General features: G+C 40.9%; 1 protein-coding gene across 2 annotated transcripts in view; it reads left to right on the forward strand.

Annotated features, from left to right (window-relative positions):
- scara5 (scavenger receptor class A, member 5 (putative)) overlaps positions 1-16,299 on the forward strand; it is a 146,922-nt gene that overhangs the window by 22,282 nt on the left and 108,341 nt on the right. For both annotated transcript variants that reach the window (XM_041188055.1, XM_041188056.1), the window contains exon 3: positions 7,089-7,220. In XM_041188055.1, the coding sequence (XP_041043989.1) occupies positions 7,089-7,220 (132 nt within the window). The remainder of the gene's footprint in view (positions 1-7,088; positions 7,221-16,299) is intronic.

Here is a 16,299-nt window from a genome sequence, read left to right on the forward strand (position 1 = left end):
CTCTCTTCCAATATATTTAATAATTTCTGAGAGCTAGCACTTCTTTTCATATAACAGTCTGGTGGCTGGTGACTTGCGTCAACCCATTTTATCTTAGAGATCTCTCTCCTCCCTAACATTTATTTTATGCCGGCTAGGTCTATTCTTAGCCTTTTTTCAGCAACACTTTGTGGAATGAACATTATCCCAAAGAGACCGGTTATCAACATAACATTCTACAGGCAAATTTTTCTCACATTACCCCTTATATAATATTTCTGTCAGTATATTGGATAAGTGAACCCCCATATCTAATGCTTCTACTAAGGCCAGCGTTTCAGCAGCTAAGCACTGCCCTTTTTATTTTCTTGGCCTCCCAAGCCAGCAGGCAACATTTATCATTCATTCCGACCAGGAATATGATAAACCCTGCTGTACTAGAGGACCCATCTGGAAGATTGGCATGTGAAGCATCGCTAAAAATGACCAACCTCACATCTTCTGGATCACCCAAGGCTTGAAACTTGAGCACATATCTCTCAGAATTTATTTTCTTCAGTGTTTTATTTGCTCTCAGAACTTCCTCAACTGTAGCATGTTTCATCATTGTACTCAGCTCCAACACATCATAACTAATGACAGGCCTAGTCTGAATGCACAACCAGTTCAACTGCCCAATCAAACTTCTCAACTGTTCCATTTCTTCCTTGGTAGCAGGATCTGCTGTGAGGATCTAACCCGAGTTATTGGGATTAACATTTTCTAGATAGGATTGTTGATTCAATGTCATTCCTAACTTGCTCTGCTTAATGTCTAAACCTATGTATTTAAAAGCCCCTGAAGCCTGACTTCTGACCTTGAATTCCTTCTTTATCTTCTCGATTGCCCACTGTTCAAATTCTAGAGCCTCCCCACAGGAAATCATCAACTTGCATGATAAAGATTCCAGCTAGTTTGTCCTTATGGTACCAGTAGAACATCATGGGGTCTGCCTTTAACTGAATGCAACCTGTTTTCAATGGGATGGACCTCACGGAAAAATACCATACTCTTGATGCATTATTCAATCTATAAACGCATTTGTTCTATTTCCATTTCCGTAGTATTCCTTCTATATCCCCGGCTTCTTTGGGCGGTTTCAAAAAATACCTCCCTTTGAAACGATTCCCCTTGTAAAAATGCAGCCTTTATATCAATTGATTTGCACCCCCAGGAATAAGATTCTAAAATAGCTAAAAAAAATATCTTCAAACATCACTTTCCCCACAGTAGGCAAATCCACTCTGACACAAAAATAAAAATACTTGGAAAAACTCAGCAGGTCTGACAGCATCTGCAGAGAGGAACACAGTTAACGTTTCGAGTCCGTATGACTCTTCAGCAGCACTGTTGAAGAGTCATACGGACTCGAAACGTTAACTGTGTTCCTCTCCGCAGATGCTGTCAGACCTGCTGAGTTGAAGAGTCATTCGGACTCAAAACGTTAACTGTGTTCCTCTCCGCAGATGCTGTCAGACCTACTGAGTTTTTCTAGGAATTTTTATTTTTGTTTTGGATTTCCAGCATCTGCAGTTTTTTGCTTTCATCCACGCTGACCGATCTCCCAGTCTCTCTTCAAAGCCTCGGGCTACTAATCTCGCTTTGGCCTTATATGTGCCATCTGGGAGTATTTTTTCTGTACAGATCCATCTGTACAGGTACTTCAGAATATACCCCAAATTCCTTCCAACCTTTCAAGTCCATTGCCACTGCATCGTTAAACTCCCTGGCTAGTGGCACACCCACAACAGGATGCCGTGGTGTCCTGCGATATTTAAGACAAATTTCACACTGAGCGGTGATTTGTTCAATAAGGTCATCGTATCCTTGATCGATCAATCCCACATCCCGAAGTTGAGTCTTCAGTTTCTGTGGTGCCGAATGTGCAAAATGTCAATGTTAATTTCCAAATGATCTTTTTGTCCACCAAATTCTTATTCTCAGCAGTGAACAAAGCTTCATGAACTTTTTGATAAGAACTTTCCGACTTCCTTCGTGTCAAGCAGTAATGGCCTGACCGAGTAAAATGTAGATCTACAGTTTTTCCAAACATGACTGCTCTTTCATTCTTTATATCTTGTGTCATCTGAGCCTTCTTCATTACAGATTGACTTAACAATAAAAGTATCTCACTAGAAACCACGTCAATGCAGATAAACAGATTGATCCCTGCTATCTTAAAAGGAAGGGCTACTCGTTTGGAGGATGTTAATGTATTGTCATCTCCAAAGCTGAAGCAGGTAGAGCTTTCATACTTCTTGAGCTTCTGCCGTTCTGCCTCATCGAGAGACTCCAGGTCACAGTCAAGCCAGTCCATGCCACACACCATAGAGGTGCAACCACTGTCCAGAACTGCACAATTGAAGGAGTCTACAATCAAGATACTCATTACCAGTTTCAAACTCTCAGTGATCAGTACAATTCCATCATGGCAGGTACCATCAGCATTTTCAGTTTCAGACAAATCCCTCTCATGGGACACTTCAAAAGCATCATTCCTTCGTTGTGGGCAGTTCATCACGTAATGATACTGGGAATCACACTGAAAACACCGATTAACCATTTCCCATATATTTCTGTGGGTTTAAATGCCTACAGTCACCGTCCCATACGTGCTTTTTGTTCCAACTCTCAAATTGGCTAGGGTTATGACCATTTTCAGACCTCTTGTCCTTAACCCCATCTTTGAATAAGAATCTTTGTCTAATATTTGGTCGACCTCGAAATTCGGCTACCATTGAATCTTCTATTCTTTGTTTCACAGCATAGTTGTTAGCATTTGCTAAAAAAGTGGCAGGGAACGTCTGTTTCTCCAGAAATTTTTTTTAGGGCAGCAGCCATTTGATCGAGGAGAGCTTCTTTTTTCTGGAACTGAACCCCTGTTAGTACTAAAAAAAACATCCATGTGTGAAATGCGAGCACAGTCCAGTAACTTAAACACCAATGCCAATTCTGGAATTTCAAGTTCAAATCTCTGTTGTGTCCTGTACCATTTATCAAGATCCATGATATATTCTGATCATCTGATGTTGGGAATGGCGTTAAACATGAATTAGAGACGCATGTAACAAAAGAACATCTGCAATTATGGGTGACTTCAATCTGCATATAGATTGGGCAAATCAAATTAGTTACAATACTGTAGAGGAGGAATTCCTGGAGTGTATACAGGATGGTTTTCTTGACCAATATGTTGAGGAACTAACTAGAGAACAAGCCATCCTAGACTGGGTATTGTGTAATGAGAAAGCAATAGTTGGCAATCTAATTGTGCGAGGCCCCTTAGGGATGAGCAACCAAAATATGATAGAATTCTTCATCAAGATGGAGAGTGAAGTAGTTGCTTCTGAGACTAGGGTCCTGAATCTTAATAAAGGAAACTACGATGGTATGAGGCGCGAGTTGGCTATGATGGATTGGGAAACGTTACTTAAAGGGATGAAGGTGGATAGGCAATGGCAAACATTCAAAGAGCGCATGGGTGAACTGCAACAATTGTTTCTTCCTGTCTGACGCAAGAGTAAAACAGAAAAGGTGGCCAAACCATGGCTTACAAGGGAAATTGGAGATAGCATTAGATCCAAGGAAGAGGCATACAAATTGGCCAGAGAAAAACAACAGACCTGAGGATTGGGAGCAGTTTAGAATTCAACAAAGGAGGACCAAGGGATTGATTAAGAAGAGAAAAATAGAGTATGAGAGTAAGCTTGTGGGGAACATAAAAACTGACTGTAAAAGTTTCTATAGGTATGTGAAGTGAAAAAGATTGGTGAAGACAAATGTATGTCGCTTACAGTCAGAAACAGGGCAATTTATAATGGGGAACAAAGAAATGGCTGATCAGCTAAATATATACTTTGGTTCTGTCTTCACAAAGGATGACACAAATAATAGATCAGAAATGTTGGGAAACACAGGGTTTAGTGAGAGAGAGGAACTAAAATAAATCAGTATTAGTAGGGAAATGGTGTTGGGGAAATTGATGGGATTGAAGGCCGACAAATCCCTAGGGCATGATAATGTACATCCCAGAGTACTTAAGGAAGTGGCCCTAGAAAAAGCGGATATATTGGTGGTCATCTTCCGAGATTCTATAGACTCTGAAACAATTCCTACAGATTGGAGGGTACTAATGTAACCCCACTATTTAAAAAGGGAGATAGAGAGAAAACAGGGAATTATAGACCAGTCAGCCTGATGTCAGTAATGGGGAAAATTCTAGAGTCCATTATAAAAAAATTAATAGCTGAACACTTGGAAAACAGTGGCAACATCGGACAGAGTCAGCATAGATTTACAAAAGGGAAATCATACTTGACAAAATTTACTGGAATTTTTCGAGGATGTAACTAGTAGAGTTGATGAGGGGGAACCAGTGGATGTGGTTTTTTTGGACTTTCAGAAGGCTTTCGACAAAGTCCAACATAAGAGATTAGTGTGTAAAATTGAAGCACATGGGATTGGGGGTAGTGTATTGAGATGGATAGAAAACTGATTGGCAGACAGGAAACAAAGAGTAGGAATAAACGGGTCTTTTTCCAAATAGCAGGTAGTGACTAGTGGGGTACTGCAGGGATTGGTGCTGGGACCCCAGCTATTCACAATATATATTAATGATTTAGATGAGGGAGCTAAGGGAGCTCCCCGCCTGCATCACTGTCTTCAGGGTAGGGGATGTGGGGGGGCAAATATTCAACTCTTTGTTCTCCAAAAATTTTGTGCCTCCTCATTCTTCCTACCAAAGTGTACTACTTTGCATTCATCTATATTGAAGTTTATTTGTGAGTTACACAGCGGTTCTGCAACTTTACTCATGTCTTCCTGTATTTCGTCACAGAGTTCTCCTCTGTAATACCTATACTACCCAATTTGCTGCCATCTGCAAGTTTTGAAATTGTGTTGCCATTTCCTGAGCCTGAAAAAAATGAAAATGGTGAACAACAGTGGTACCAGCATTGACCCTCGTGGAATGCCACTTCCTAACATTTGCCAACCTGAGTAATTAAGATGAATAGGACAGCTACGTTCAAGGTGAAGCCAGAAAAACATGAATGCGATGCTGATAGAGTTAGATAAACTAGGATGGGAGGAGGTACGTGTGCAGCTTAAACATTGGCATAAGCCGATTGGGCAGAAAGTGCCATGAATTATTTTATGTGATATCCAATACAGTCTACTCTTCAAAGTCACTGAAAATAAATTACCTGACAATTCAATTTTTCAGCACTGAATTACCATATTCCATATTATTTAATGTAACAATATAAATTATTGGAAAAATAATGTTTTGGTGAAAAGATACAACTTTGAATTGTCAGGAGTAAACTGCTGAAAAGTGAATAGTGTCAAGTGCCTCTGCAGCAGTTTCACAGTGTATTCCTGGCCTCTGTTTTTATGTACGTATGTTGTCTGCCATGATTCCTATGTTACAACAGCGATCAGACTTTTTTGGGTGCAAAATGCTTTGAGATAACCTGAGGTCATGAAAGGCACTATGTAAATGCAAATTCTTTCCTTCTTTCTAATTCTGATTCGGGAACCAGAGTTTAGAGCATAATTCTGGCACTCGTGTTATTTTTGTAACTGTTTATAACCAATTTCAAGAACATAGACAGAAGCACACACTGGACGTGAATGCATACTTTTTTAACCCCTTTGTTGTGTGGTCAGTCATTTCTCAACCAATGGTGAATCTCAAAATGCCGCAATTTGACACATGTGAGGGCTATGAAAAAAGCGCTGTCTTTTTGTCTAATGTTTTACCATTTGTTTGCATATGGGTTGTCCTAATCATCCGACGTAACTTTGATGCAAGTTCAGCCAAACCCCAAAGAAATGGCATAAACAGTTCTTTACACCATCGCTCCAGAGTTTCTGCCGATCTTTTGCTGAAGTTATGGGGGTGGAAAACAGGAAACCTCCACGTAAAATCTACCCATTGTAGTGACTAGCCTTTCATAATTTGACTCAAAACATTTTTTTAAATTAAAATCTGCCATTTGTTAAACCTTTTGTAAATTTAACTGAATATTTTTTAATGTAATTTTTTTTCACAATATAAAGAGGGAATATCCATGGACCCATGGATCTGTGCACTGCCATGCTGCATGTAATTAGAAGGAGAACAACATGTTTATGCTTCATCCTGTAATAGTGGTATTGCAAAGGAATGCTTTAGATAATTTCACACTGTTATCAGGATTTGTGCAGTAGATTCGGTAATGTGTCACCATGTAATCAAAACCAGTTGTGGCAAGAGGGAAAGGGAGCAACCACTAACTGTTGTCATGAAGCTATTAATATACATAATGTCATTGGAATTTTTTTTTAAATAGAGGTTATATCTGTGGGTGTGTCTGTGTGTTTTTTAATTGGATTAAAGACAGCTAGTCTGGGTGCTTTGATATGTGGTAGTCGTGAGATGTAAACAGTAAGGTAAAGGTACATATGTATTTTGTTGAATAGAGCAAGACTGGGGGAGAAATCTTGCACCTAGCTAGGAGACACCAATCAATGTTTATATTATTAATAAAATTGGTACTACGAAAGGGGTTTTATTGTTAGAAGAGATGGAGTTCAAAGAGCCTGATGATCCAATGAGAATTTACATTTAAAGAGAAGTGCTGAGTATAACAGAAAGCAGTTTTGTATGTGCAGGGCAGAGGCATGTAACATCAAAGCCAATAACTGCCTGCAAAGGAACCAAAGTGAAAGGAACCTCATTTTGAATTTGTAAGGTAAAAATGCTTTGCCTGGTTTCTGCTTAAAGTCCATGGGTTGTTGTTGCCTTAGTTGGGATTAGTTTGGGAATTTGTTTAAAAAGTTATGATAGTAGTAACTTGTAACCATGTGTATATGTTTAACTTGTGTAAATTAATAAATGTCTCATGTAGTTTGATATAAAAACCTCTCGAGAACTGGTAGTCTTATTCCTGAATTCGAGCTGCAATTCAAAACATACCACCTGAAAATATAGGTTATGACAGTTGTTTAAAGTTTCCCTCTGTGATTTTAAATAACAGCCTTTACCAACTGCTGTGTCATAACATTGTTCATTTCATTTTCTTAAGGACCAGCAGGAAGGAGAGGCACAGCAAGCAGTTTTTGCAACCACTGGAACTCGATGGCAGGGATCAAGTGTGCGATAGCAGTCCTGTATCTTCTTGTTTTCCTCATTTGTGTTGGAATTGTCACTGTTGCAGGTAACACATCCCATTTTCACAGGGCAGCTGGCCCCTGTTGGCATAAGCGGCAGATATTATAAACAGGAATTGAATAGTTCTCAAAATCTCAATGACCAAACTCAGCCAGTAAATCAGGTGTTCCCCCCGCCGCTCCACTTTTCACAGAACATGAATTGCTTTATTGATGCAAAAATGCCATTTTTGAAATATTTATAATGTATAAACATAACCGGACACATGAAATGCTAATTAAGAGTGAAATACACAATAAATTCTGTTTTTCACCATAAAAATGGGCAGAATATTAAGTTCAGCGGGTGGGCGCGTGCCCAACTTGGCCAAGCGTGAAATGAGGTGCGATGATGTCGGGCAAGCGTCCCGACGTCATCATGCAGTCCCGCGATATTTTGTTCAGCGGGCACATGCTGGAGTCGGCAGCATGCCCACCAACAATTAAAAGGCCTGTTAAGGCCATTAAAAAGGTAACTAAATTCAAATTTACACTGCCCGTCCAACCTAATGTTCGGCGGGCAGGCGAAAAGGCTTTTGAGGAAACCTCATCCACATGCAGGATGAGGTTTCCTAAAGCAAATAAAAACAAATAAAAATTTTACACTTGAATTAAAACATGTCCTTGCTCATGTGACAGATTTACATGAGGGGACATGTTTTATAATGTTTTTATTTTCTTTATTTTTTTTTAAACAGTGCTTCATCTCCCTGAAGCAGCTCTGTGCCTCAGGAAGATTATGAAGTGCTCACTCGCGCGCATATGCAAAGTTCACACTCGGGCCGCTCACCCTCCTCCCCCCGCACACACAGGTGGCGCTGAGCGCTGCCGCTTGCATCTCATGCTGGGCAGGCCTTAATTGGCCCACCCAGTGTGAAATCACAGTGTGGTGCTGATCATGGGCAGCGGTTGGCTTCCCAACCGCACCCACCCAACACCGCCGAGCCTGCATGCCAAAGTCAAAATTCTGCCCAATAAATAAATAGAATGTCTCCCATGTGGTACTGTGTGTTTCATAAATATCTTGATGTCAATACTTAGCATGCATCAGTAATTTAACTAAGGCTGCTGTTGTATGAACATTTTTGTATTGATGTACAATGGCTTTGAGTACATGGCAAAACAATGTTGGCAGCATAATATAGGAATCAGATTGGGCATCTGACTTCCAAATACACTAAAATAAGAATTGTGGTAGTCTCATATCATTAATGATACATGCCTGGTGTAGTATAACTGCAGTCCAGTGCAAAACCCCATTTTAAAATCCTTAGGTAGTCCATTGGACAAACAGAACTTTATACATTTAATTTTGACTCTTTTGATGTTAAGAAAGAAGCCATACTACAACTAAGGATTAGTTGCCAAGGTAATAGAGTTCTCCTATGCAAACACATAATGCTTCACCACTGAAATCCATAGGAGAGGCAACCAACAGTGTAAAAACAAAATACTGCAGATGCTGGAAATCTGAAACAAAAACAAAAATAGCTGGAAAAACTCAGCAGATCTGACAGCATCTACGGAGAGGAATACAGTTAATGTTTCAAGTCTGTATGACTCTTCATCAGAACTAAAGAAAAATAGAAATGAGGTGAAATGTAAGCTGGTAGAGGGGGGTGGGACAGGTAGAGCTGGATAAAGGGCCAGTGATAGGTGGAGGGTAAGAAGAGTTTGCCAAAAGGACATAGGGGTATTGATGGTGGTGATATTAGCTAAGGAATGTGCTAATGGTGGCCAGCATTCTGGTTTGCCATTGTACTGTGCAAGTTTGAGACTATTATCTGCAGCACAATGGCATAGTTATAGACCCACAATAGCAAAAGAGGAGTTTTAAAAGTGAAACAAGCTATCTTGGTGAGGAACCAGCTGATATTTATTTGTTTGTCATCACACTATTTTTATTGTAGAGAGTTGCATTTTTGATGAGGCTGTGTCCATTTGAAGTTCCAGCCTCCCACAAGTGAGATCCTTCAGTTTGTAGTGCAATTTAGGTTCACTGACAGCAACATGAACACAGGGGCCAATAATCATAATCAACGCCAGCCAAGCTGCCCAAGTTCTGATTTACTTTTAAACAGTTTTAACCAGTATCAAAGATAACCTATGGGCTGGTAAAAATATTCCAGTTCCATTAACTTTTGCCAATTACACCAATTCTTGACTTTTGTTGAGTTATAGTTTGAAGTGGCGGGAAAACAAAGCCTGAAGTGATGACTTGTGCTTCCAACTTTTCAGAAAATCCATTATCATTGTTTGTTTTGTTTATGTTTCTATCATGTAGGCTGTCACTTATTTTGATTTAAAATCTCAATTATTAACTCACCCTTAAAAATAATTACACCAAATCTAATTGCAGTAGGTCTCACTTTTTGATCATAAATTTCACTCACTCCACTGGCTTGACACTTTCAACTCAGCTTTTATAGTGCAAGTAGTTACCAAATCAGGCTTTATTTCCCCATTTGCTACTAATGTTAGAAGCATAAGATAAGTAAATCAGCTGTACAATCAACCATTGTGCATGAGTAACATGAAATTACAGAACAAAACACAATTGATATGATACAGACAGTGAAAACAATTGTTCATATTTTTAAAAGAAACATTTCTCCAAAACAGATCTGGAAAAAAGTTTATGCAGCCTTCAACAGTTTCATGGATTCATGGAAATTTTATTTAGCCCATTTTGTATGTCTTAATACTGCTGTCTGTCAGAGTTATACTCCTGCTTTCCTGCTGCTGAAACATAAAAATTAAGGTCTTATAAAGCTGACCATTCCCCAAAAGTCCATGAGACCTTCATACAGAGAATCAGACTCAAAATTCATCACCGGAGCACAGGAGCTGATCACTTCATATTGGTGTGATATGGTGTGATACGATGAGCAGGATGACTAGCCTGATAAACCTTTAGAATTTTCCCTAAGGCTAGGCTCTCTAAACCACAGCCTATAGGCTAAATCTGACCTACTTCTTAATTTCATCCAGCCCAACCAGCAGATTGGTCTGCCATGGAATGAGGCCTCGTGCTTTCCGCACAAAGTCACAAAGCATGAGGTGAGCACCTCTGGGAAAAATGCATGAAACAAACATGCAGGGCTTCTGGCTCTTTGAGTGGATGTGTATCAGCTGAAAGTCACCTCCTTAGCACCTCTTGTCATCTAATTGGTATCCGGAGTATTGTGTTTCCCTGAGATGGATTCTGACTGGAGGTGGGGGAAGCAGTACTGATAGCAAGAATCAGGTGTATGATCAGATAAGTATCTTGCATTATTGCAGTTAGTTTGATAACATATTGTTTAGAGTGATAGTGCAATATTCCTTACTGTGATTGTTAGTATTGAAAATGAGCCATGCTCAAATTTCTAGGGAGGAGATGAACTTGGAATATAACTATAGCTGACAATGCTCATTATTTCTCTCAGCACTATGTTGTCAGCTTGTTTCAATCATTGGAAATGAGCTGGAACTAAAATCCACAACTCAAGTTCAAAACTTGGGCAGTAACCATTGTATTATTCCCCATAGTGAAAACTGTACATGACATAAAAAATTCAAGAGAATCTGACCCAAAAATCACCAAATCATGTCCTTATCCAACCATCCAAACATGTTTAATTGGAATAGGTTTTAAGTTTTAAACAGCTATTTCTTTGGAACGCCACAGAGTTTGCAGGTGAGGAATGCATTGAAAAATATAGAAAAGTGAATCAACTACAATAGGTGAGAATGATCTCATTTGAGCTTGTAGAATGTTTGGAAAGCATTTCTTTAATTCCTTGCTAGGATTGCCCTTTCACCTGTGCAAATTTATATTTCAATGGATTTCCCTCCCTAAACCTCTACCTCAGTTTCCTTCATTAAGATGCCCCTTAAAACCTACCTCTACCCTAGTATTTCTTCATGGGGTTTGCTGTTTGCTTTAAAATGTTGGCACGGAATGAGACTACAACACTATTGTCAACAAAAGCAACATCTATCGATATGATACCTTTAACATAAAAAAGTGCCCCGAGGGGCTTCACAGCGCCATCATAAAACAAGATATGACACTGAGCCACATAAGCAGCAACAGATAAGCTGAGGCAGGAGTGGAGTCAAGTGAAATTATGAAGGTGGAAATAGGCAGTCTTAGTAATGGTGTGGAATTGTAGATGGAAGCTCCTGTCAGGGTCAAATATGACACTATGGTGGCAAACAGTCTGGTTCAATTGTACACAATCCCAGGGAGACAGATAGAGTCGATGGTAAGGGAATGGAATTTGTTCCAGGGACTGAAGACAAAGGCTTCAGTCTTTCCAATATTTAATTGGAGGAAATTTCTGCTCATCCAGTCTTTGATGTCAGATAGGCAGTCAGATAATTTAGAGATTGTGGGAAGGTCAAAAGAGGTGGTGGTGAAATAGAACTTGGTATCATCAGTGTACACCAAGCAGCACTTACTCAGCAATAGCCTGCTCACTGATGCTTAGTTTAGGTTCTGCCATGGCCACTCAGCTCCCGACCTCATTCCAGCCTTGGACAAAAGAGCTGAACGCAAGAGGTGAGGTGAGAGTAACTGTCCTTGACATCAAGTCAGCATTTGACCGAGTGTGGCATCAAGGAGCCCTAACAAAACTGGGAATCGGGGGGAAACTCTCCACTGGTTGGAGTAATTCTTAGCACAAAGAAAGATGGTTGTGTTTGTTGGCAGTCAATCATCTCAGTTCCAGGACATCACTGCAGGAGTTCATCAGGGTAGTATCCTAGGCCCAACTATCTTCAGCTGCTTCATCAATGACCTTCCCTCCATCATAAAGTCAGAAGTGGGGATTTTCACTGATCATTTCACAATATTAGCACCATTCACGACTCCTCTGATACTGAAGCAGTCTGTGTCCATTTGTAGCAAGACCTAGACAATATTCAAGATTGGGCTAAAAACAAAAAAACTGCGGATGCTGGAAATCCATAACAAAAACAGAATTACTTGGAAAAACTCAGCAGGTCTGGCAGCATCGGCGGAGAAGAAAAGAGTTGATGTTTCAAGTCCTCAAGACCCTTCGACAGAACTTGTTCTGTCAAAGGGTCATGAGGACTCGAAACGTCAACTCTTTTCTTCTCCGCCGATGCTGCCAGACCTGCTGGCCTTTTCCAGGTAATTCTGTTTTTGTTCAAGATTGGGCTGGTAAGTGGCAAGTGCCACACAGTGCTAGGCAATGACCATCTTCAACAAACGAGAATCTAACCATCTCTCCATAATATTCAATGTCATTAGCTTCAATTGAATCCCTTTCAACATTCTGGGGATTACCATTGACCTAAAACTAAACTGGACTAGCCATATAAATACTGTGGCTACAATAACAGGTCAGACGCTGGGAATTCTGTGAAGAATAACTCACCTCCTGGCTCCCCAAAGTCTGTCCACCATCTACAAAGCACAAATCAAAAATTTGGTAAAATACTCTCCACTTACCTGGATGAGTGCAGCTCCAACAACATTCAAGAAGCTTGACACCATCCAGGACAAAGCAGCCTGCTTGATTGGCAGCCCAATCACCACCTTAAATGTTTACTCAATCCACCACTGACACACAGTGACAGCAGTGTATACCATCTACAAGATGCGCTGCAACAACTCACCAAGGCTCCTTTGACAGCACTTTCAAAACCTGAGATCTCTACCACCAAGAAGGAGAAGGGCAGCAAATGCATGGGAACATGACCACCTCCAATTCCCCCTCCAAGTCACACACCAACCTGACTTGGAAATATATTGCCATTCCTTCACTGTCGCTGGACCAAAATCCTGGAATTCCCTTCCTAACAGCACTGTGGATGTACCAACAACACATGGACTGCAGCAGCTCAAGAAGGCAGCACATCACCACCTTCTCAAAGGCAGTTAGGGGTGGGCAATAAATGCTGGCCTAGCCAGCAATACCCACATCCCATGAACGGAAAAAAAAGTGAAAACCGACTGTGTTTTCAATTATGTTGCCAAGGGGCCACATGTGGATGATAATTTGGAGGGAAGGAGATATCTCCTTGGGGGATACCCGAGGTAACTACATGAGAGTAGATAGAGAAGCCATTGCAGATAATTCTCTACCTATGATCAAGTAGATAATGGAACCAGGCAGATGCAGTCCCACCCATCTGGACAAGAGTAGGGACACTTTGAAGGTGAATGGTGTAGTCAACTGTGTCACAGGTTGCAAACAGCCCAACCCCAAACCACCTCCTGAGAATGGATTGGCTAACTGCCCCTTGTCCTGCCATTATTAAAACAGGAAATGTGCAGGTTTGAGGCGGGTTGTTGTCAGGTTTCAGATGTTTAAAATTTTAACATTTGACACAAACCCAAAACACAGGATTTTGTGTGTTAAAATTCAGCTGTATGTGCCTATACAGATTCACAGAATGGTTACAGCACAGAAGGAGGCCATTCAGCCCATTGTATCTGCTCCAGCTCTCCATAGGAACAATTTACTTACTGCCACTGCCCCACCTCCTCCCCATAATCCTGCACAATCTTCCTTTTCAGATAACAATTCAATTCCCTTTTGAATGCCTCGATTGAACCAGCTTCCACCACACTGTCAGGCAATGCAATCCAGATCCTAACCACTCACTACATAAAAAAAGTTTCTCCTCATGTTGCCATTGTTTCTTTTCCCAATTACAGTACCTCAAGTCTGTGCCCTCTGGTTCTCGATCCACCCCCCCCATTGAAAATACTTTTTCCCTCCCTATTCTGTCCAGACCCCTCATGATTTTGAATACCTTTATCAAACCTCCTCTCAACCTTCTTTCCTCTAAGGAAAACAGCCTCGTCTTCTCCAATATAGCTACATAGCTGATGTTCTTAACCCTTGGGACCATTCGCGTGAATCTTTTCTGCACTCTCTCTGAAGCCTTCATGTGTGAAGTGAAGTTAATTGGACAAATTTGTTGAATCCCAAAAAATTATTACATTCATGCCACTTGTGACATGCAATTTGCTGCTTTTCTCTGCCAAACAATATTTTGCAGTGATGGAAAATTGGCTACATCTGGCTCAACTATGAGGAATGAGTCATAGCTTTCTTGAATCATAAATCAAATCAGTACTAGCTGGCATGAACTGTTCCTTAGTGGTTAAACCAGCATTCAACGGGAAATTAGAATCTCACTGAAGAACTTTGATTCTGTAACCCAGAGAGGCAAACCAACTGAAAATATTATTTCATACAAAATTGAAACTTCTAACTAGCTAACCCAAAAATAAATTGCATGAACAAACTCATAAATTCAGCACATAACATTTAGGTGAGAATGTATCACAAATGCGAGAAGCCATGGCATGAACAAAGGACAAGGAAATGAGACTAAGTGGATAGTTCTTTCAGAAAACTGCACAAGCATTATAGGCCAAATAACCTTCTTCTGTACTCTAAAATTCTTTGGAACCTAAATCGGGTAGCCCCCAAAAATGGACGCGAGGATTGTGATGTGATTAACCTGTAATGCAGGCAGCACACCAATTTTGTGTTCATTTGAATGATTTCTGAATGCAGCCACACTAACCAGGCTATTCATTGGCTGCATGCATCAGCACCCAAAATCGTAACTCGTTAGCACCAATTAAATCCTGCACTTTTAAAATTAGTCTGCACCTGTTAAAGGGGAGGTGCACCGGGGTTGCAGCAGGTGCTGGCAAATATCCAGTCATACAGAAAGTAAATATGACCTGGGAAACATTGAGGAATGGCACAAAAGTGCAAGAGAGTGAGTTCCAAGGTTTTCAGACACTGCCCTGGAGGCGATGGTAGTGGAGGTAAAAAGGAAGGGAGAGCAAGGAGGCTCCCCCAGACACACATTCAGAGGTATTGGGAGCAGATAGCCATGGAGACCAATGCCAGGGGGTTGAGCTCAGAGCAACCTTCTCTAGGACAATTAGGGATGGGTAATAAATGCTGGCCCAGCCAGCGATGCCCACATCCCATAAATGAATAAATGAAAAAAAAGGTTCTGTGGCAGAGGACTCAGCTGAGGACTTTGATGGGCACCCTATAGAAGACACTGGTAGGTACGTACAATGAAATGCTTGATCCATTGGGAAGCCTATCAGAAAGAATGCAAACAATTTTAAGGAGCATGGAGGAGTCTAACACCAACTTGGCACATGGCTTTGTGCAAAGCATCCTGGTGAGCATGGAAGTGGTGGCCAACTCAGTTTGTTCATTTGCAGAGCCAACCACACTGCAGTGTCTAATGGTCCATTTTGTGGGATCCATTACAGTACAAACAGCAGCCACCCAGTGTCAAAGTGCTAGAGTGTAAGCTCAGGCTACTGCCATGCAAAGTCATCTTGCTCACACTGCTGCCATCAAATCAGCATTGCATGCTGAAGGAACCCTCTCTGAGCTCCACCAGGAAACCTACAGCCTCCCCTGCCCTGGGTTTCCTCCTCCTCCCTAAAACTGGAACTCCCTCTCAGATCAGTTAGCCCATGCTGGGGACCATACCCTTGGCTGCAGCCTCTTGATATTAAAGACCAGGCAGCCTCTTCCAACCAACCTCCTGGTTGCTTTGTATGGGCACTCCATGTGTGGGTGTGATGACACCCGGGTATTAAAATTGTCCAAAACTGCCTGTTGCGGCTCCCAGATGGGCATACTGCCTGCTTTGCTCCTGTCCAGGAGCTAAAATTGAACCCTAAGAACTTAAACTAACTGATCTACAGTCACCTAGTTTATATTTTCTCCCTTGTTGAATAAACATCTTTATTAGCTATTTTCCAGCTCACTTGTATTAAGGTGGATTGAAAGATTATGTCCAGAGCTCCTGATATCTCTTGTCTGACTTCTTTCAGCAGCCTAGGGTGCATGCCATTGGAACCCTATAACTTAGCCATCTTGAATTTTGCAAGTTTTGCACATCATCTTCTAGAACAATTACATTCTCACCATTATGATCATTTGCAAAAACTAATGCAAAATATGTATAGATTCAAAGAATGCCAGCTCTCTGCAGGAGCAACTGACCTAGTCCCATTCATTCTCCTGCTTCCTCCTGATATAGATACGTTCTTGCCAGGGGCAAGTAGAACTTTGCCCA

Source organism: Carcharodon carcharias, chromosome 5, assembly GCF_017639515.1.
Source record: "Carcharodon carcharias isolate sCarCar2 chromosome 5, sCarCar2.pri, whole genome shotgun sequence".
In the NCBI taxonomy this organism is placed as follows: Eukaryota; Metazoa; Chordata; class Chondrichthyes; order Lamniformes; family Lamnidae; genus Carcharodon; species Carcharodon carcharias.